Source organism: Neoarius graeffei, chromosome 16 (assembly GCF_027579695.1).
Source record: "Neoarius graeffei isolate fNeoGra1 chromosome 16, fNeoGra1.pri, whole genome shotgun sequence".
In the NCBI taxonomy this organism is placed as follows: Eukaryota; Metazoa; Chordata; class Actinopteri; order Siluriformes; family Ariidae; genus Neoarius; species Neoarius graeffei.
The window spans coordinates 16,011,350-16,033,010 of NC_083584.1; the positions used below are offsets into that span (position 1 = coordinate 16,011,350).

General features: G+C 39.0%; 1 protein-coding gene across 1 annotated transcript in view; it reads right to left on the reverse strand.

The window, feature by feature from the left end:
- Window positions 1-296: 296 nt before the first annotated feature.
- Window positions 297-21,661, reverse strand: part of shfl (shiftless antiviral inhibitor of ribosomal frameshifting) — a 43,758-nt gene continuing 22,393 nt past the window's right edge. Inside the window, exons 7-10 of the mRNA XM_060942573.1 lie at window positions 20,879-21,034; window positions 15,060-15,163; window positions 11,934-12,091; window positions 297-3,082 (exon numbers count right to left, since the gene is read on the reverse strand). Of these exons, the coding sequence (XP_060798556.1) occupies window positions 2,856-3,082; window positions 11,934-12,091; window positions 15,060-15,163; window positions 20,879-21,034 (645 nt within the window). The 3' untranslated portion in view covers window positions 297-2,855. The remainder of the gene's footprint in view (window positions 3,083-11,933; window positions 12,092-15,059; window positions 15,164-20,878; window positions 21,035-21,661) is intronic.

A 21,661-nucleotide genomic window follows, 5' to 3' on the forward strand; every position in this document is an offset into this window, starting at 1 on the left:
TACACAGTAATAAGAGCCAAAGATGTCTGGTTTATGGCAAAATAAGACCCTCGTTGTGAAAGCACAAGGTGTTAGGAGACAAGGGTTAGGCTTTGTTCCATGAGAAAAAAAAAAAAATCCCTGACTGTTGTACTACAATAATATTGTTAGATCAAGAGGGGAAAAAAATCCATGGTTCATTCTTAAGCAATGCTTGTGAGACTATGTTGCTTCCTTGGTTTTCAACCTGAAGAAATTATTGGTTTAGAAGTTCAAAAGCAGTGACACACCGAAACCAGATTTCACAACTCAAAGGCTTTGTTGTGCATCAGCTTGTATTACTTTATATTACATTACGTTACATTACAGGCATTTAGCAGAGCCTCTTATCCAGAGCGATGTACAAGAAATGCAAAATTCAGGTACAAGAAGTGCTGAACTTCTAGATAAGAAGGTTCTAATGCTAACTGAACGTGTGACAGAATAACACAGTGTAATACTCTGTTGAAGTAACAACAACAACCCTCAAACAGCCAAGGAAAACAAACCAATTTAACCAAACAAATGAGCTGACAAAGTACAACTAAACAGAGAAAAATCAAACTCCAAGTCATCATGACCAAGCTAGAAGGTGCACAGCCTGAGTTGGTCAAGACCGTTATGCGATTACACAATTGACAGGGAAGCAGAGGAGAGGTGCAGCCTGAAGAGGTGGGCCTTCAGTCTCTGCTTGAAGGTGGCCAGGGAGACGGCAGTTCTGACCTCAATGGGAAGGTCATTCCACCAACGGGGAGCCAGGACAGACAGCACGATATTGTATATTATTCTATCCACATTCACTGGATATGAGCAATCATATGCTCTGATTGGCTACTCTACTACTAGGCTATCAGCTCATATACCGTGAGTAGAGAAAACAAAATGGCGGAGCGCATTGCTGAACCAACCAAAGACGAAATAAAAACTCTACTTGGAAAAAAACAAAAATTATCAAGTATTTAAAAGAAACAGAAATGGCTAAAATAATAGTGTCCCCCCCAAATGTCTCCTGTTCCACACTCCAGCCCAGTCGGTGGCCGTAATGCACCTTTAAGTTGGTTTGCCAACCGCCGAAAAAACCCTAAAGAAGAAAAAAACCCTCCCCAAAATACATTATTATTATTGCATTTTTCACAAATTGCTCCTGTCATTTCTCCGGTGTGTTTACATTCTAAGTGGAAATGATTTTGTTGGATGTTTTATATAAAAGTTTTTATTTATCAAATTTGCAAAAATAAAAATGCTCTGTTTCTCAAAATCCAGTGAATGTGGATAGAATAAAGCAGTTATTCCACTCAATCTCGTCGTACATGACTTATAGCCAACTCAGTGCTATGCACCTCATCAGCTATCAGCTCATGTACGACTCGATTTCTTGGAATAACTGTTAATTGTGTGGGTTTTAAATTAAAAGCAATAAAAAAAAGAAAAGCTGTTCCAGAGTACAGTAGATTTGTAGTACAAATCAATTTCCAATATGTGAACTCGAGCAATATATTTTTTTTCTGCTTCATACTTTTGTAAAAAAAAAAACAGAATAATGATTGTGGTCTTCATAAAATGTAGAAATGGCTCTTCAATCGTATGAAATGTTTAAAATCTCTGATGCATATGTATAATCCTGGTAAAGCATTTCTAAACAGTGTGATAATAAGTGTATGCTGAAACCAGCTTCGTAGTCAGACTTTGAGAGCTCAATAACATATAAGAGCAGGAAGTGGCTGAAGATAGACCGGTAAATGGTAAGTAATTAAAAGAAGAGAAGAGATTGCATATTTTTCACTGGCTGCACATACCGAAGTCATCAGCTTCAACATCTACTTATGACTTAATTAACTTCTGGACAATGGTTTGAAGGTTATTTCACTATATGGATTTTGTTAGCAATGATTAAGTGCACTGCTTTGTGGCAAGGCAACACACAACACACACTTGCTGATATTTCTTCAACTTAACTGTCTAAGCACATGGATTATTGATTGACAATTGTCTCGGGAAATAAATAATATTTGCTGACATACAACACATCAATTATGCTGTTAAGCAAAAAAAAACAACAAACAACCAACCAAATAAAAAAAAAATGATTACACGCAGTACTGTGCAAAATTCTTAGGCGCCCCTTTTTTAAAAGTATTTTTTAAAGTTTTTTTTTTTTTTAGAAAAGTGTTTGGATGTCAGTAAAGAAAGCTGCATGTTACCTAAGAGAGCACTTTTACTTTTCAAAAAAAAAAAAATTAAGGCCGCTGAATTTTGCTATAAAATCAAGACGAAAGTGCGACAAAGTGTCCAGAAGAACTGTGTCTGGTTCTGCACGATGCTCAGTAAAACCTACAGCTCATTTCCTTATAAAACTGCACTCATCGGACCTGAGACTATTTTTCTAAAGTAGAGTCATCACATCAAATATCGACTTTGTTTAATTTTTTTTAAATTTATTACTGTTTACTGCTCTTTATAGCATTTTAAAAATGTATAAACATTAATTTTATTATTTTTGAAGGCATCTTTGTTCCACAGCATTTCCTTGCATGTGCAAGACCTTTGCACAGTACTGTAGGTGTCAATCAAGCAAGTTTATAAATGTACAGATCTGAATGAAGACATTCCCTTAAGTTTATATCACTTTTACAAACCATCCACCAGAAAAAAGCTCAAAATATCTTTAAAATTCCTGAAAATGCTTGAGAAGTCGTTGCTTCTCTGAAACAAAGCTCTGTCTTCTTCTAGGTGTCAAATTTCACATTATATGAATTTTACAACAATCAAGACGTCTTTGGGCCAGTGCTTGCTTGAGGGCCAAACTTCTGAGCTGTGAGCACACTCTGGCATTTCCTTCAGCTGCTGGTGCTGCTGCCCGAGTCGTCGTTATCGCTCTCGTCCTCCTCGCGGATGTCCTCCATGAGGATGTCGAACAAATCGTCTATCAGGCTGCCCTGACTCAGACACGTGTTCACTGTGGAGCCACTGCTGATGTGGGGATGGCTGGGGTTCACCACTTGCGGTTTACCATTCTTCGCCCTGCTGACTGGGTGCACACACTCTGTACCACAGACATGAGGCTCTGTGACGGACAGACACAAAATGTTTGACGTGAAACACTAAAAATGTTTGTTTTAGCAATTGTTGTTCTCAGATTTTCTAAACACTTAGTCTGACACATGGTTCAGAAGCTTAATGCTGTCAATCTGACTGGGAGTGTTGTAGTCAAGACCACATAAATTGAGACTAAGTCATGACCAAGACAAGAGTGTATTGAGACTGAGACAAGACCAAGACTTTGAGGGGTTGAGATCAAGTCAAGACCAAGGCAGGGCGAGACCAAGTCAAGACCAGAACCAGACTAGTGTGTGTGAAGGGGTGGGGGAGGGGTGACGGATGTGAAAGGGGAACTGAAGGCAAATTTTTTATTATCAAAATTCTATTTATCTAATTTTATTAAATAAAGGAATGCATTTTTGATCGCTATTTTGTCACTGCTATAGCAAGTTATGAGTGTTTGAAATATGCTATGTAATATATCAGTCCATATGCCAAAGCAATGGCCGTAAACGAGATTAGTTGTAAAACGTACAGCAGAAATCAAAGTGACCAACACCTGCCAATGTTGTCAAAAGACACGCACGCCCTCTTTTGAATGCTGATGTAATCAAGCCGGAAGTTTTGTTTGTTTTGATAGCAATCGGGAAAGTTTGAAAAAAGTAGGCAGTAATCGTCATTTAAACTTGTTTTTGTGCAATATTTCGTTTGGAAAACAGTTTTCAAAATGACGGCACTGACACCTGGCTGACACTTCACGTTTTGAAGTCTCGCACAAGTCACGTGAAGATCGCGCGGATAAGCGACGCCTGCTGTGGACCAAACAAACTAAATTCAACATGGCTAAAAACTGAATAGGCTGATAAGTATAATATTTAATTGCAGTTAGTTGCCAATACGAGTCATGATATAAGGTTACTAAAACCGAAAACGTAATTGAAAAACACGTTAATTAAGAAATAAAGCAAGTTTAAAAATGACTTCAGTTCTCCTTTAACAGTAATGAAAATTTCAAATTAGCAATGAGTCATGTTATTGGTTGCATTTGAAGCAAGAAACTGTACATCCAGTCACAGTAACAATGCTAACAAATAAAACAGAAACTGCATGGGTTTCTTTCTTCTTTCGGCTGCTCCCGTTAGGGGTCGCCACAGTGGATCTGTTTCACATATTTGATTTGGCATAGGTTTTACAGCGGATGCTCTTCCTGACGCAACCCTCCCCAATCTATCTAGGCTTGGAACCGCCACTAAGTATGCACAGGCTTGTGTAACCCCAGTGGCTGGGTATTTTACCTAATCTGCATGTCTTTGAACTGTGGAGGAAACCAGAGCACCCGGAGGAAACCCACGCAGACACGGGGAGAACATGCAAACTCCACACAGAAAGGCCCCCATTGGCTGTGAGGTTCAAACCCAGAACCTTCTTGCTGTGAGGTGACAGTGCTAACCACTGCACTACCATGCCACCCAAAGAAAAATGCACAGGCAATTTAGTGCAATCCCCACAGTTGTGGTCTTGAAATAAAATCTCAAGTCTCTGTGTCTGACACCGGAACAAGACTAGAGTAAAATGCGGTCGATTCTGAGATGAGACCAAAACCTTCAAAAAGTGGTCCTGAGACTGGTCTCAAGTTCTACCATACTACTGATTGGCTTTCCAAAATTGACTGATAATGTTTTTCAGAATAAGATGAAAGCTCACAGCATCCCATCTTTAAATATTATTACAGTCTTATTTGAAGCAGTTAGTGGTGCGTAAATGACCTGGTTGGTCATTTGTAGTGTCAATCAAGTCACCTTTTCCTGTGAAAGTGGGAGGTTCTTGATTATTTATAATGGCTGTTGATTTGAATTTGATTTGATTTGAAGTTAGATCATTTGGCTCAGCTCTCTTTATGAAATACTTTCATAAATTCTTTCTCTACTCTCTAATGAACAAAATAATATTACTAAACACTGCATTTTGTAAAATGTTTAAATCAGGGGTTTTCAAAGTGTGGGAGAGTCAGCCCCCCCTCAAAGAGCAAATAAACAACAGCGCCCCCCTTACAATTTTTGTTGTTGCTATACTTAATGTTCAACTCGTATTTTTAAAAAATGGTTGTTGTACACATTATTTTTTTCTTTTTCACATTTTAAACATCTGTGCTTTTTAAAACATCTTGTTTTACACATTTTAAACATCCCATAGCATCGTTAGCTAGCACCTCTTGGCAGACAACACACTGTGGCAGTGGAGCATCTTCAGATCCAGTCCATGAAAATCCAAACTTTAAATAATCGTGGTCATACTTCCTTCTTTTTCCAGTCCCCCAGGATTCCGTGGGCCTTTTTTGTGATTGTTGTGGGCTAAAATGTCAGATGTTGCGGGGTTTTCCAAAAAAATTGCGATGAAAGTTGCGGTGTTTTTTAGGTTTTTGTTGCGATTACATTGCGGGAGGAAGTGAAAGTTGCGAGAAATTGTTGCGATTTTCTCTTTTTGTGATTAAAACTGAGTGATATGTTAAATATTAAGTTATTACTGAAAAACTATTGATTAAAAAAACAAAGAGAAATGGTCCTATAAACAACTTTACCAATATAAAAGATTACCAGGACTACAAAAATGCAGAAAAATAGGCTTTACTTATCCAAATGCACCTGTTGGTTCAAAAGTTAAAGTGCAGAGAACCTCACAGCACAACATGAAGTTACCTTAAAATATAATATAAATGCCTCAGCTTTTATGTAAGAAAAAAAACTATTAATACTAGTACTGTGTGCAGGCAGTCTCTCCTGAAGACTAAATTAAACAATAATTATAAACTAATAAAATAAATGGCTCAGGCTTCATCTCATCTCATCTCATTATCTCTAGCCGCTTTATCCTTCTACAGGGTCGCAGGCAAGCTGGAGCCTATCCCAGCTGACTACGGGCGAAAGGCGGGGTACACCCTGGACAAGTCGCCAGGTCATCACAGGGCTGACACACAGACACAGACAACCATTCACACTCACATTCACACCTACGGTCAATTTAGAGTCACCAGTTAACCTAACCTGCATGTCTTTGGACTGTGGGGGAAACCGGAGCACCCGGAGGAAACCCACGCGGACACGGGGAGAACATGCAAACTCCACACAGAAAGGCCCTCGCCGGCCCCAGGGCTCGAACCCAGGACCTTCTTGCTGTGAGGCGACAGCGCTAACCACTACACCACCGTGCCGCCCGGCTCAGGCTTCATAGAAGAAAAAAACAATTTGAACAGAATCTCACAGTATGATGCTGAAGCTGCCTAAACAATGGAAAATAAAATACCATTTTGGCAAAAATGTTGGCATCCATTAACTTCTTGTATTAAGTAAAAAAAAAAATAAAGTGCACACAGTCCTTCACTGTAAACATAACACACTTTCAGTGTTGCCAGATACTGCTGACGTTTTCCAGTCCAAAATATGTTCAAAACCCGCCAAAATGCACTTGAAATCGCTCAATCTGGCAACACGACGCGCATGCTGCTTCTCTTGAACACACGGAAGTAAGGCGAAAGGTAGTTTGTCGACGTCACCTCAAGACGACGCCAACGATTGGTCAAATTTGCAGGAAAGTTGCGGTGATTGGATATAATTGCAACACCGCCCTGAATTCGCGGGGATTGGTTGAATTTGCAAATCGCAACATCCTGGAGGCTCTGGTTTTTTTGCTTGGCCCAGACTTTGTCTCCTCACTCACTGTAGCTTTAGGTACTAAAAACCGATCCATTTTGTCTCTCACGTTGCGCCCCCCCTGAAGAACTCTGGCGCCCCCCAGGGGGGGGTGCGCCCCACACTTTGAAAAGCCCTGGTTAAATAATTGTGAAATCCCTAAGGGACTAAAAACAGTAAGCAGATCCTCTCTGTCATACTGCCTCACAGACACAGCTGGGAGACAAACACACACACACACATCATCATTCATCCAAACAAGATGTTAAAATTTTATTCCATAAAATTTAGCTACATGAGTAATGACATTGTGTAAATCTATAAAAAAAAAGAATCAAACAGCTAATATGTATATGTAAGTTGTCTCTGAACGTCCACCTAAAAGGGCAACAAAGAATCGTTAAGATTCAAAGAGTCAAATAAAGAGTCGAATCAAAGAGCTGAGTCTTTTATGAATGACACATCAATCTTAGTGACAAAAATGGACTAAATACGATACGTTCACCTACACCTACAATGCTTTATATATTTAACAGTCATTCCATGAAATCGAGTCGTACATGAGCTGATAGCCGATGAGGCGTGTAGCACCGAATTGGCTATAAACCATGTACGACGAGATTGAGTGGAATAACTGTTTTATTCTATCCACATTCACTGGATTTTAAGAGAGCATATTTATTTTTACTTTTTGCAAATTCGATAAATAAAAACTTGACACAAAATGTCCGAAAAAATCATTTTTGCTGAGGCAGACTTCTAAAAAAAAAAAAACCTATCGATGGCTGCACAAATTGACTTTTTAGTGTTTTTTTTTTTGTCCAAAGTGCCGTCTTGCTGTCGTGCCGAGGTATAGAATAGCTTTAGACATTTATTAAATTCTTCCTTGGACATTTCAGTTCTGTAATTTTCAAACTTCTTTGAGCTTTTGAAACAGTCTAAAAAAATTCAACAAATGTCAATGCTTAAAGATGAAGAATGTAAACAAACCAGCAAAATGACAGTTTGTGAAAAATGCTATTATAATAATTCTTGAAAAATAAAAAATATATACGTTCTTACCATTAAATATTTTCATTCAATATTTTGTTGCTTTTTTTTTTCATTTTTGGGGTTTTGTTTTTGAGTATTTATTTAATCTTTGGTTGGTTCAGTAACACACTCCGCCATTTCATTTTTCTCTACTCATGGTATACGAGTTGATAGCCGAGTAGTAGAGTAGCCAATCAGAGCGCGTGATTGCTCATATCCAGTGAATGTGGATATTATAATATAATGATCGGTTTTTCTGATGTAAAAAAATGAGACCACAATAAATAATTTCAAAACTTTTCCCACCTTTAATGTGACCTATAACCTGTACAATTCAATTGAAAAACAAACAAATCTGTTTGGGGGAAAAAAAATAAAAAATAAAAAAACGTACAATAAGCTGGTTGCATAAGTGTGCACACCCTTAAACTAATACTTTGTTGAAGCACCTTTTGATTTAATTACAGCATTCAGTCTTTTTGGGTTCACACCTGCCATCAATTAAACTGACTCTGATTAACCCCAAATAAAGTTCAGACATTTACCCAGTTGCGTCCTCCAGCAAAAGCCAGGGTTCACAGAGAGCTTACAAAGCGTCAAAGGGATCTCATTGTTGAAAGGTATCAGTCAGGAGAAGGGTGCAAAAACATTTCCACGGCATTAGATATACCATGGAGCACAGTGACGACAGTCATCAAGTGGAGAAAATATGAGACAACAGTGGCATTCCCGAGAACTGGACGTCACCCAAAATTGGTGAAAAGACAAGACGAAAACTGGTCAGGGAGGCTGCCGAGAGGCCTACAGCAACACTGAAGGAGCTGCAGGAATTTCTGGCAAGTACTGGTTGTGTACTACATGTGACAACAATCTCCCGTATTCTCCATGTCTGGACTATGAGGTAGGGTCAAAGAAAAACATCCAGGCCTGGCTAAATTTTGCAAAAAAAAAAAACCCTTCAACTCTCCCAAAAGCATGTGGGAAAATGTGTTGTGGTCTGATGAAACCAAGGTTGAACATTTTGGCCACAATTCCAAAAGGTATGTTTGGCGCAAAAACAACACTGCGCATCACCCAAAGAACACCACACCCACAGTAAAGCATGGTGGTGGCAGCATCATGTTTTGGGGTTGTTTTTCTTCAGCTGGAACAGGGGCTTTAGTCAAGGTGGAGGGAATTATGAACAGTTCTAAATACCAGTCAATTTTGGCCCCAAACCTTCAGGTGTCTGCTAGAAAGCTGAAGAAGAATTTTATCTTTCAGCATGACAATGACTCCAAGCATACATTGAAATCAACAAAAGAATGGCTTCACCAGAAGAAAATTAAAAGTTTTGGAATGGCCCAGCCAGAGCCCAGACCTAAATCCAATTGAAAATCTGTGGGGTGACCTGAAGAGGGCTGCGCACAAGAGATGCCCTCGCAATCTGACAGATTTGGAGCGCTTTTGTAAGGAAGAGTGGGGAAATATTGCCAAGTCTAGATGTGGCAGGCTGATCGACTCCGACACAAAAAGGCTGAATGCTGTAATTAAATCAAAAGGTGCTTCAACAAAGTATTAGTTTAAGGGTGTGCACACTTTTATGCAACCAGCTTACTGGATGTTTTTTATTTTTTATGTTTTTCCCCCTAACAGACTTGTTTGTTTTTCAACTGAATTGTACAGGTTATAGGTCACATTAAAGGTGGGAAAAGTTTTGAAATTATTTATCGTGGTCTCATTTTTTTTACATCAGAAAAACTGATCATTTTAACAGGGTGTATACACTTTTTATATCCACTGTGTGTGTGTGTGTATTATATATATATATATATTTTATAAAATACACACACACACACACACTAGCATGCAAAGATTTGGGCACCTTCACCGAAAGTGTCTGTTACTGTGAATAGTTAAGTGAGCAGAAGATGAACTGATCACCAAAAGGCATAAAGGTAAAGACGACACATTTCTTTTCAGCGTTTTCTGCAAGGTTTGCGTATTATTTTTGTTTTGTACAATTGGAGAGTGAAAAAAGAAAAGGAACACCACGCAAAAGTTTGGGCACCCCAATACATTTGGGCGGTCAGGTAACTTTTACCAAGGTTCCAGACCTTAATTAGCTTATTGAACTGTGGCTTGTTCACTTTCTTCATTAGGAAAGGTCAGATGATGCAGATTTCAAAGCTGCATAAATTCTCTGACTCCTCAAACTTGTCCATAAAATCAACAGCCATGGGCTCCTCTAAGCAACTCCCTTGCATTCTGAATAATAAAATAATTGATGCTCACAAAGTAGGAGAAGGCTACAAGAATGTAGCAAAGTGTTTTCAGGTAGCTGTTTCCTCAGATTGTAATGTTAAGAAATGGCAGTTAACAGAAACAGTGGAGATCAAGGTGAGGTCTGGAAGATGAAGAAAACTTTCTGAAAGAGCTGCTCGTTGGATTGCTAGAAAGGCAAATAAAAACCCCTGTTTGACTGCAAAAGACCTTCAGAAAGATTTAGCAGACCCTGGAGTGGTGGTGCACTGTTCTACTATGCAGTGACACCTGAACAAATATGACCTTCATGGGAGAGTCATCAAAAGAAAACCTTTCCTGCGTCCTAGCCACAAAATTCAGCGTCTGAAGTTTGCAAATGAACATCTAAATAAGCCTGATGCATTTTGGAAACAAGTCCTGTGGACTGATGAAATCAAAATAGAACTTTTTGGCCACAATGTGCAATGGTATGTTTGGAGAAAAAAGAGTGCCAAATTCCAGGAAAAGAACACCTCTCCAACTCTGAAGCATGGGTGTGGATCGATCATGCTTTGGGGTTTTTGTTGCAGTCAGTAGCACAGGGCACATTTCATTGGTCGAGGGAAGCATGGATTCGAATAAATACCAGCAAATTCTGGAAGCAAACATCACACCATCTGTAAAAAAGTTGAAGTTAAAAAGAGGATGGGTCCTACAATAAGATGATGATCCAAAACACACCTCAAAATCTACAATGGAATACCTCAAGAGGCCCAAGCTGAAGGTTTTGCCCTGGCCCTCACAGTCCCCGACCTAAACATCATTGAAACTCTGTGGATAGATCTCAAAAGAGCAGTGCATGCAAGACAGCCCAAGAAACTTGTAGAACTGGAAGCCTTTCGCAAGGACGAATGTGTGAAAATCCCCCAGGTAAGAACTGAAAGATTATTAGCTGGCTACAAAAAGTGTTTACAAGCTGTTATACTTGCCAAAGGGGGTACTAACCATGCAGGGTGCCCAAACTTTTGCTTTGGGCCCTTTTCCTTTTTTGTCATTTTGAAAATGTAAAAGAAGAAAAAAATTGTTTTTGCTTAAAATATAAAGGGAATGAGTCATCTTTAACTTTATGCCTTTTGGAGATAATTTCATCTTCAACTTGCTTAACTGTTTACAGTAACAGCAATTTTGACCAGGGGTGCCCAAACTTTTGCATACCACTGTGTATATATGAGTGATTCCACACTTATGGGTACTGAAATGGGGACATGAACTTATTCACCTAAAACCATTTCTTTTTTTACCATCAGGTCACAAAACATGTAATCTTTAATGAATGATATGTTAAAAGATAACTTTAATTTTCTGAGATGTAATAAAAACATATTTATATGCCAAAGTCAAGCCTATGAGTTCCAAAATGATGTCTGTTACATTACTTCTGTTACGATTGTCCATCTCGCGTCTGTTACAAATTAATTACAATTTAGCTATATACCATGTTAATCTTATTGAAAGAATGTGTATGTTTATTCTACTACACATGTTTATTAATTATATTTGCTAAAACATCACCTTCCTATGTTTCAAAAAGTAATTCTACATTGTTAAAATTGAGAATATATATGTCCACAACACTTCTGTTACGTTCTGACTTTGGCATATAAATATGTTTTTATTACATCTCAGAAAATTAAAGTTATCTTTTAACATATCATTCATTAAAGATTACATGTTTTGTGACCTGATGGTAAAAAAAGAAATGGTTTTAGGTGAATTTTTAAAAATAAGTTCATGTCCCCATTTCAGTACCCATAAGCATGGAATCACTCATATATATATAAAAACCCTGTCGCCGGTTCATCGCTTGTCCTTCCTTCAGTGCGCATTAAAAGCAGGTGTGTTACAAACACCCAGTGTAGAGCAGAGGTGTGTTACCCTGTCTGTTATAGCAGTCCTCTGCCAGGCAGCTGTGCTGGTGTCTTCTCCTCAGCCCATGGTTCATAAGGTTTTTGCGTGGAGGAAGGATGCGCGTTGGCATAACAATGAAGCGGCAGTTATAACACGGAGATCCCAGATCCATTCGACCGAACCCCCTGGCAAAAAAAAACAGAATTAGTCGAGATTTTTTTAACAAAAAAAGGGAAACACCCACACACACATATGATGATCTCATGCATGTTTTTCACCTGATGGATTCATATCACTTAGATGTGTTTTATTTCTATTCATTAAATTTACACACATGTATCCGAAGTTCTTCATCGTAACAATTCATAAACCCGCCCATAGTGAGAAGGTGATTGTTTAGACATTTCATGCCGAATAACAGACTGACATCAGGGAGGAAAAATCTTTTTCTGACACAGGACCTTTATGAGGATGTTTATGACCACACTTTCTTGTCTCATTTTAAGTCTTAAATCTTAAAACTTTAACTTCTATTACTATACTTTTCTTCTTCACTGACCTTAAGTGCTACAAAGATTATGGGTCAGTCTAGAATTCGGGGTACATTTCGCGTCTCTGAGAGAAACCTTTTGTTATTTTCCACTAAAGAAATCTTTACTGAATCAGTTTTGAGCAATAATGCAAATTATGACAAACTTTCACCAATAGCAATGCTTGTACTTGTACTTGGGCAGGTCTTCATTCGCTAAGCGAACCTGCCTGCTCGCAGATATCTCGCGTGACGACGGACCGCAGGAGGCTGCGCCAGCCGACTCAATCAGCAGCGCACTTCACTCTGTCGGCCAGGCCGCAACATTCTCCAAGAAGATGCTGTAGATCATCGGTTAACAGTCTATGCATGTTTAGCCTCGGGCGACCAGAAGATCTGCATCCGTAGGTGGGGACCCAGTCCAGGAGGCGTCTTGGAATTCGGTCATCCGGCATTCTTGCAACATGGCCGAAGAAGCGAAGGCGATGAAGACGAATGATCATTTCCATGCTATGGCAGCCAGTTCTCTCCCTGATCTTACGGTTTAGAATGAACTCAAGAAGCCGAACCTTCAGCATTCTACGGAGACACTTGTGGTGAAAAGCATCGAGGTGGCGCAGTTGGTGTTGCTTGAGTGCCCACGTAGCACAGCCATAGAGGAGGATTGTAATGACTCCACTCTCATATATTCTGGCCTTGGTGCTGATCGAGATGCCACTGTTTCTCCAGATGTTGTTTAGGGAGTTAAATGCACTGGATGCAAGACCTATCCGGATGTCAATCTCCTTGTCAATAGTACCATCACTTGAAATTATCGAGCCGAGATAGCGAAAGTGATTTACTTGCTCGAGAGGATTCCCTTCTACCTCAATATCTAATGACTCAGAGAGAGGGAAGGGACGCTGGTTGTGAAATTTTCCAGTAAGCATAGTTTTTGTTTTCTTTGCGCTAATCTGTAGGCCTGCTTCCTTGCCGTAGCTCACTATCAAGTCAGTTGTTTCTTGAAGACCGGCTGCGGAGCTATCCAGGACAGCCAAATCATCTGCATAGTCCAAGTCAGTGACACAGGATGCAGGGTAGCGCGAGCTTCTTCTCTTTTGGAGCAGGAAGCCTTCGGAGATGGATTTGTTCTGGATGGCTTTTTCCATAACCCAGTTTAAAACTAGGTTGAAGATAGGAGGAGCTTGAATGTCGCCCTGTTCCGTCCCGGACTTTACTTCGAACCACTCAGTGAGATCGTCACTGACGTGCACTGAACTGACGGTGTTAGTATAGAACGCTTTGAAGATGTTGATGTATTTCTTTGGTATTCCGTAGTGTTCCAGGGTTGCCCATATGTAGTCTCGATTTACGGAGTCGAACGCAGCTTTGAAGTCTATGAAGTTGACACAGAGTGGAAGGCCATACTCCAGCGCACGTTCGATTATCACTCTTAAAGAGAAGAGCTGATCCATACAGGATCGATTTTTCCTAAAGCCGCATTGGTTTTCCCAAAGAGTGATATCAATGCCATCAGCCAACCTTAAAATGATGATTATTTGGAAGAGTTTGGAAGCAGTGCAACAAAGCAATCGAGATGCCACTGTTTCTCCATGGTTGATGTGCATTTTAGACCCAATTTATCCATAAAACATGAACTAAATGACTCCCACCCCTCCCCCCACATTATTGGCTGTCTTCAACTCCTGATTCATCCATTCAACCTGAATAAACATGAAGTGATTCAGTCTAACCGTCTGTTTTTTGGGGACTTATTCTATTAACTGTTATGAAATCAATTGCATAGAAAATCTATTTTCTGTATTGTGTGAAATTTCAGTAGTAAAAAAATATTTTTTATCCATCCCAACGGGCTTGTCAACTCTGTTAACTCTGTTATAAAACCACATAAAATCCACAAAGACTTAATAATACGCGTGACACCTGCACCAAGTGATGTCACTTCCTCTGGCAGGAAACTTCAGAAAGGCACTGAGGTGTATTATGTTTCTTCTCTCATTAATTTGAACAAAATGTTGAGGATTTTATACCAACAGGAGATTAATTATTCGTCAACTCTGTTATTGTGATATTGGAGTGAATCTCTCGCTCATTTTTAAAAAAAACAATATGATTAAAATCCATACAATTCTGTTTTTATACATGCCGTGTGGTAGCTAGTTTGAGGTTATCATGTGGAGTTACGACACAAAATGGTGGAAAATGTCAATTCTGTTATCATCAAGTCTGTTAGTGGATTGCCCAGTTTAACGACAACAGAGTTGACGACGACTAACAGAGTCAACACTTGAAACGTACCTGCAACTATAGAATGGGCCACGTACTATCTTTATTACTCCTTGGCAATGCAGCGGAGAGTTAACTGGTGGAATGAATGTTTATAGCTAAAATGATGTAAGTCACTAAATGTGATAATTGTTACATTTATAAAACATTCAAAGTTTTTTATGTCTCCATAGACTCTAACAGTTTTGTCATGATTAATATTTGCTTTTTTTTTAAATAACGTTTTTCCGAATATTAAGATGGGAAACAACGGAAAAAAACAAAACAAAGAAAGGTTGACGAGAGGTTGAAGGGTTTAACATAAGACTTGTGAGAGCACTTGTGATGTTTCTACATACTTGAAAGATCGAGTACAGTTATGGCACAAGAACTCTGCGATGCCCCACATTTTGTTAGGTGGAACAGGGTCGTATTTCCGTTTGCACTTGGGACAGCGAGACACCTGAAAAGATCAGAGACCACACTCATGAAAATGGGAAAATGGAGGCACTTTATAAGAAATCGCTGTAATTCCTAAACAGTTAACCCAATATTTTTTATTAAATGTCTTGAATTAAAGCTGAAAGTCTACACCTCAATCACATCTCGATTACTTCATTTCAAATCCATTGTGGTGTCCAGAGGCAAAACTGTGTCACTGTCCAAGTACTTATGGACCTGACTAAATATATACAACCCCGATTCCAAAAAAGTTGGGACAAAGTACAAATTGTAAATAAAAACGGAATGCAATGATGTGGAAGTTTCAAAATTCCATATTTTATTCAGAATAGAACATAGATGACATATCAAATGTTTAAACTGAGAAAATGTATCATTTAAAGAGAAAAATTAGGTGATTTTAAATTTCATGACAACAACACATCTCAAAAAAGTTGGGACAAGGCCATGTTTACCACTGTGAGACATCCCCTTTTCTCTTTACAACAGTCTGTAAACGTCTGGGGACTGAGGAGACAAGTTGCTCAAGTTTAGGGATAGGAATGTTAACCCATTCTTGTCTAATGTAGGATTCTAGTTGCTCAACTGTCTTAGGTCTTTTTTGTCATATCTTCCGTTTTATGATGCGCCAAATGTTTTCTATGGGTGAAAGATCTGGACTGCAGGCTGGCCAGTTCAGTACCCGGACCCTTCTTCTACGCAGCCATGATGCTGTAATTGATGCAGTATGTGGTTTGGCATTGTCATGTTGGAAAATGCAAGGTCTTCCCTGAAAGAGACGTCGTCTTGATGGGAGCATATGTTGCTCTAGATCCTGGATATACCTTTCAGCATTGATGGTGTCTTTCCAGATGTGCAAGCTGCCTATGCCACACGCTCTAATGCAACCCCATACCATCAGAGATGCAGGCTTCTGAACTGAGCGCTGATAACAACTTAGGTCGTCCTTCTCCTCTTTAGTCCAAATGACACGGCGTCCCTGATTTCCATAAAGAACTACACATTTTGATTCGTCTGACCACAGAACAGTTTTCCACTTTGCCACAGTCCATTTTAAATGAGCCTTGGCCCAGAGAAGACGTCTGCGCTTCTGGATCATGTTTAGATACGGCTTCTTCTTTGAACTATAGAGTTTTAGCTGGCAACGGCGGATGGCACGGTGAATTGTGTTCACAGATAATGTTCTCTGGAAATATTCCTGAGCCCATTTTGTGATTTCCAATACAGAAACATGCCTGTATGCGATGCAGTGCCGTCTAAGGGCCCGAAGATCACGGGCACCCAGTATGGTTTTCCGGCCTTGACCCTTACGCACAGAGATTCTCCCAGATTCTCTGAATCTTTTGATGATATTATGCACTGTAGATGATGATATGTTCAAACTCTTTGCAATTTTACACTGTCGAACTCCTTTCTAATATTGCTCCACTATTTGTCGGCGCAGAATTAGGGGGATTGGTGATCCTCTTCCCATCTTTACTTCTGAGAGCCGCTGCCACTCCAAGATGCTCTTTTTCTACCCAGTCATGTTAATGACCTATTGCCAATTGACCTAATGAGTTGCAATTTGGTCCTCCAGCTGTTCCTTTTTTGTACCTTTAACTTTTCCAGCCTCTTATTGCCCCTGTCCCAACTTTTTTGAGATGTGTTGCTGTCATGAAATTTCAAATGAGCCAATATTTGGCATGAAATTTCAAAATGTCTCACTTTCGACATTTGATATGTTGTCTATGTTCTATTGTGAATACAATATCAGTTTTTGAGATTTGTAAATTACTGCATTCCGTTTTTATTTACAATTTGTACTTTGTTCCAACTTTTTTGGAATTGGGGTTGTACATCTACACATACTATTGCATCTCAAAAAATTTGTATATTGTGAAATTTTTTTTTGCCATTTTATTCAAAAAGGTAAACGTTCATGTTTTCTATACATGTAAAGTGAAATACTTCAAGACTTTTTTGTTTTAATTTTGCTGATCATGGCTTATAGCTCAAGAAAATCAGAAATCCAGTTTCTCAAAATATGAGAATGTTTGTTTAATTTTGAGTTTGAATAAAACAGTATAAAAATACCGTGTATTTCTTGGTCTAGTTCAGTCCATGCAACCACAATCATGAGGAAAACTGCTGACTTGACAGTTGTCCAGAAGATAATCATCGACACCCTCCACAAGGATGGTAAGCCACAGAAGGTCATTGCTGAAAAGGTTGGCTGGAAAAGGTGCACAAGCAACAGGGATGATCAAAGCCTTGAGAGGATTGTCAAGAAAAGTCAATTCAGGAACTTGGCAGAGTTTCACAAGGAGTGGACTAAGGCTAGTGTCAGTGATCAGTGGACTTGATAAAACACAGTGGACCAAAACCAGCAGACGACATGGTGCCCCAAATCATCACAGACAGCGGAAACTTCACCCTGAACTTCAAACACCTTGGACTCTGTGCCTCTCCACTCTTCCTCCAGACTCTAGGACCTTGATTTCCAAATGAAATGCAAAAATTACTTTCATCTGAAAAGAGGACGTTGGACCACTGAGTAACAATCCAGTTCTTTCTCTCCTTAGCGCAGGTAAGATGCTTCTGACATTGTCTCTGGTTCTGGAGTGGATTGATATTAGGAATGTGACAGTTGTAGCCCCTTTTCTGAAGACGTCTGTGTGTGGTGGCTCTTGATGCACTGACACCAGCCTCAGTCCACTCCTTGTGAAGCTCTCCCAAGTTGTTCAATTGACTTTTCTTGACAATCCTCTCAAGGCTGTGGTCATCTCTGTTGCTTGTGCACCTTTTCCAGCCAACCTTTTCAGCAATGACCTTCTGTGGCTTATCCTCCTTGTGGAGGGTGTCGATGATCATCTTCTGGACAACTGTCAAGTCAGCAGTCTTCCCCATGATTGTGGCTGCGTATACTGAACTAGACCGAGAGATACACGGTACTTACAGTGGTGCTTGAAAGTTTGCGAACCCTTTAGAATTTCTTATATTTCTGCATAAATATGACCTAAAACATCATCAGATTTTCACATAAGTCCTAAAAGTAGATAAAGAGAACCCAGTTAAACAAATGAGACAAAAATATTATACTTGGTCATTTATTTATTGAGGAAAATGATCCAATATTACATATCTGTGAGTGGCAAAAAGTATGTGAACCTTTGCTTTCAGTATCTGGTGTGACCCCCTTGTGCAGCAATAACTGCAACTAAATGTTTCCGGTAACTGTTGATCAGTCCTGCACACTGGCTTGGAGGAATTTTAGCCCGTTCCTCCATACAGAACAGCTTCAACTCTGGGATGTTGGTGGGTTTCCTCACATGAACTGCTCACTTCAGGTCCTTCCACAACATTTTGATTGAATTAAGGTCAGGACTTTGACTTGGCCATTCCAAAACATTAACTTTCTTCTTCTTTAACCATTCTTTGGTAGAACGACTTGTGTGCTTAGAGTCGTTGTCTTGCTGCATGACCCACCTTCTCTTGAGATTCAGTTCATGGACAGATGTCCTGAATTCGCTGGTATAATTCAGAATTCATTGTTCCATCAATGATGGCAAGCCGTCCTGGCCCAGATACAGCAAAACAGGCCCAAACCATGATACTACCACCACCATGTTTCACAGATGGGATAAGGTTTTTATGCTGGAATGCAGTGTCTTCCTTTTTCCAAACATAACACTTCTCATTTAAACCAAAAAGTTCTATTTTGGTCTCATCTGTCCACAAAACATTTTTTCAATAGCCTTTTGGCTTGTCCACGTGATCTTTAGCAAACTGCAGACAAGCAGCAATGCTCTTTTTGGAGAGCAGTGGCTTACTCCTTGCAACACTGCCATGCGCACCATTGTTGTTCAGTGTTCTCCTGATGGTGGACTCATGAACATTAACATTAGCCAGTGTGAGAGAGGCCTTCAGTTGCTTACAAATTACCCTGGGGTCCTTTGTGACCTTGCCGACTATTACACGCCTTGCTCTTGGAGTGATTTTTGTTGGTCGACCACTCTTGGGGAGGGTAACGATGGTCTTGAGTTTTCTCTATTTGTACACAATCTGACTGTCAATTCGTGGAGTCCAAACTCTTTAGAGATGGTTTTGTAACCTTTTCCAGCCTGATGAGCATCAACAACGCTTTTTCTGAGGTCCTCAGAAATCTCCTTTGTTCGTGCCATGATACACTTCCACAAACGTGTTGTGAAGATCAGACTTTGATAGATCCCTGTTCTTTAAATAAAACAGGGTGCCCACTCACACCTGATTGTCATCCCATTGATTGAAAACACCTGACTCTAATTTCACCTTCAAATTAACTGATAATCCCAGAGGTTCACATACTTTTGCCACTCACAGATATGTAATATTGGATCATTTTCCTCAGTAAATAAATGGCCAAGTATAATATTTTTGTCTCATTTGTTTAACTGGGTTCTCTTTATCTACTTTTAGGACTTGTGTGAAAATCTGATGATGTTTTAGGTCATATTTATGCAGAAATATAGAAAATTCTAGAGGGTTCACAAACTTTCAAGCACCACTGTATACTGTTTTACTCAAACTCGAAATGAAATATTCTCATATTTGAGAGAGTGGATTTCTGATTTTCATGAGCCAGAATCAGCAAAATTGAAACAAAAAAAGGCTTGAAATATTTCACTTTACATGTAATAAATATAGAAAATATGAATGTTTACCTTTTTGAATTCAATTATGAAAAAAATGAACTTTTTCACGATATTCTAATAATTTGAGACACACAAATGTGCTATATACAATAAATACATGTATGAATTAAATACTGTGAACCTCATCCAAAATGTTGATCCTTGTTGCAGTCCTGATCGTGACAGCTAGCTATTAGCATTCAAATAAACTAGCATTTTATTCATGCTAGCTAACATTTAAGAGATTAGGAACTGCTAGTGAGTTAGCCTTAGTTCATGGTTTCCTACATGACTCTTGATGAAAGATGCACTAATTTACCATCAGTAGCTAAAATTACAGTAGTCCATGAGCTCAGGTGTCTTTTTCTTTTGTGAATCTTTCTTGAATGAATTTTCATTTTTAAGTAAATTTCTGAGTTTATATTTTTTCTGCTTTAACCTGAGAGACGAATTTCACCCAGATGAACTTTTCCGTGACTGCCCGTTTACTTGAGTGAAGGGTTTGGATTATTTTACCACCTCTGGATATCAGTTATTAATCTATCCACATTCAGTGGATATGAGCAATCGCGCGCTCTGATTGGCGACTCTACTACTAGGATATCAGCGCATATACAATGAGAAAAAAAATGACAGTGTGTTGCTGAACCAACTGAGGAAGAAATAAAAACTCTACTTGACCCCCCCCCCCAAAAAAAAAGGTAACAAAATATGGAATGAAAGTATTTGATAGTAAGAACATATCTTTTTTTATTTTTCAAGAATTATTATTATCGCCGCATTTTTCACAAATTGCTCCTGTCATATCGCCGGTTTGTTTACATTCTAAGTGGAAATGATTTTGTCGGACGTTTTCTATAAAGTTTTTATTTATCAAATTTGCAAAAATAAAAATGCTCCGTTTCTCAAAATCCAGTGAATGTGGATAGAATAAAACAGTTATTCCACTCAATCTCGTCGTACATGGCTTATAGCCGACTCTGCTACGTGCCTCGTCGGCCATCAGCTCACGTACGACTCGATTTCATGGAATAACTGTAAAATGTACAGTATGTGGTCTTTACCCTCTTTCTCACAGGGACTCGTCTCCACCAGCTCTTGTCACACGACGTGCAAGCGAACTGGTGATCAGTGGAGGGCATTTGGTTCTGCTGCGCAAGATCGAACATGCGCTTATTCTTCTCTGTTAGAGGTAGGACCCGAAGTTTCTGCCCGAGTTCCTGCACACAAATACATTTATTATGATATACAGTCATGTCCAAAAGTCTTAGGCACACGTAAAGAAATGCTGTCGGCCAAAAATGGCTTAAAAATAATGAAATGAAATGTTTCAACATTAGACAAAAATACTATAAACAGTAATCAGTAAGCCATAATAAACGAAACAAAGTCAATATTTAGTGTGAGACGACCCTTTGCTTTAAAAAAAATAAAAAATAGTAGTCTCAGGTCCAGTGAGTGCAGTTTTATAAGGAAATGAGCTGTAGGTTTTACTGAGGATCTTACAGAACCAGCCACAGTTCTTCTGGACACTGTCACACTTGCTTCTTCATTTTGCACCAAAACCCAGTAGCCTTCGTTATGTTTTCTTTTTTAATCTGAAAAGTGCTCTCTTATGTAATATGCTGCTCAGATACAAACATTTTTTTTTTCCGTAACATTTAATTTTGTGCTGAAAAAGAAAGCGAACATTTGGAACTCTAAAATTTTTTTGTAATGTTTTAACTTGATAATGTAGCATCATAAAACAGAAATCTATAACAAAGTTTGTATGGAAAAAAATAGGGTGCCTAAGACTTTTGCGCAGTACTGTATATTTTAATATTTGTTAATCACACAGTAGTGTT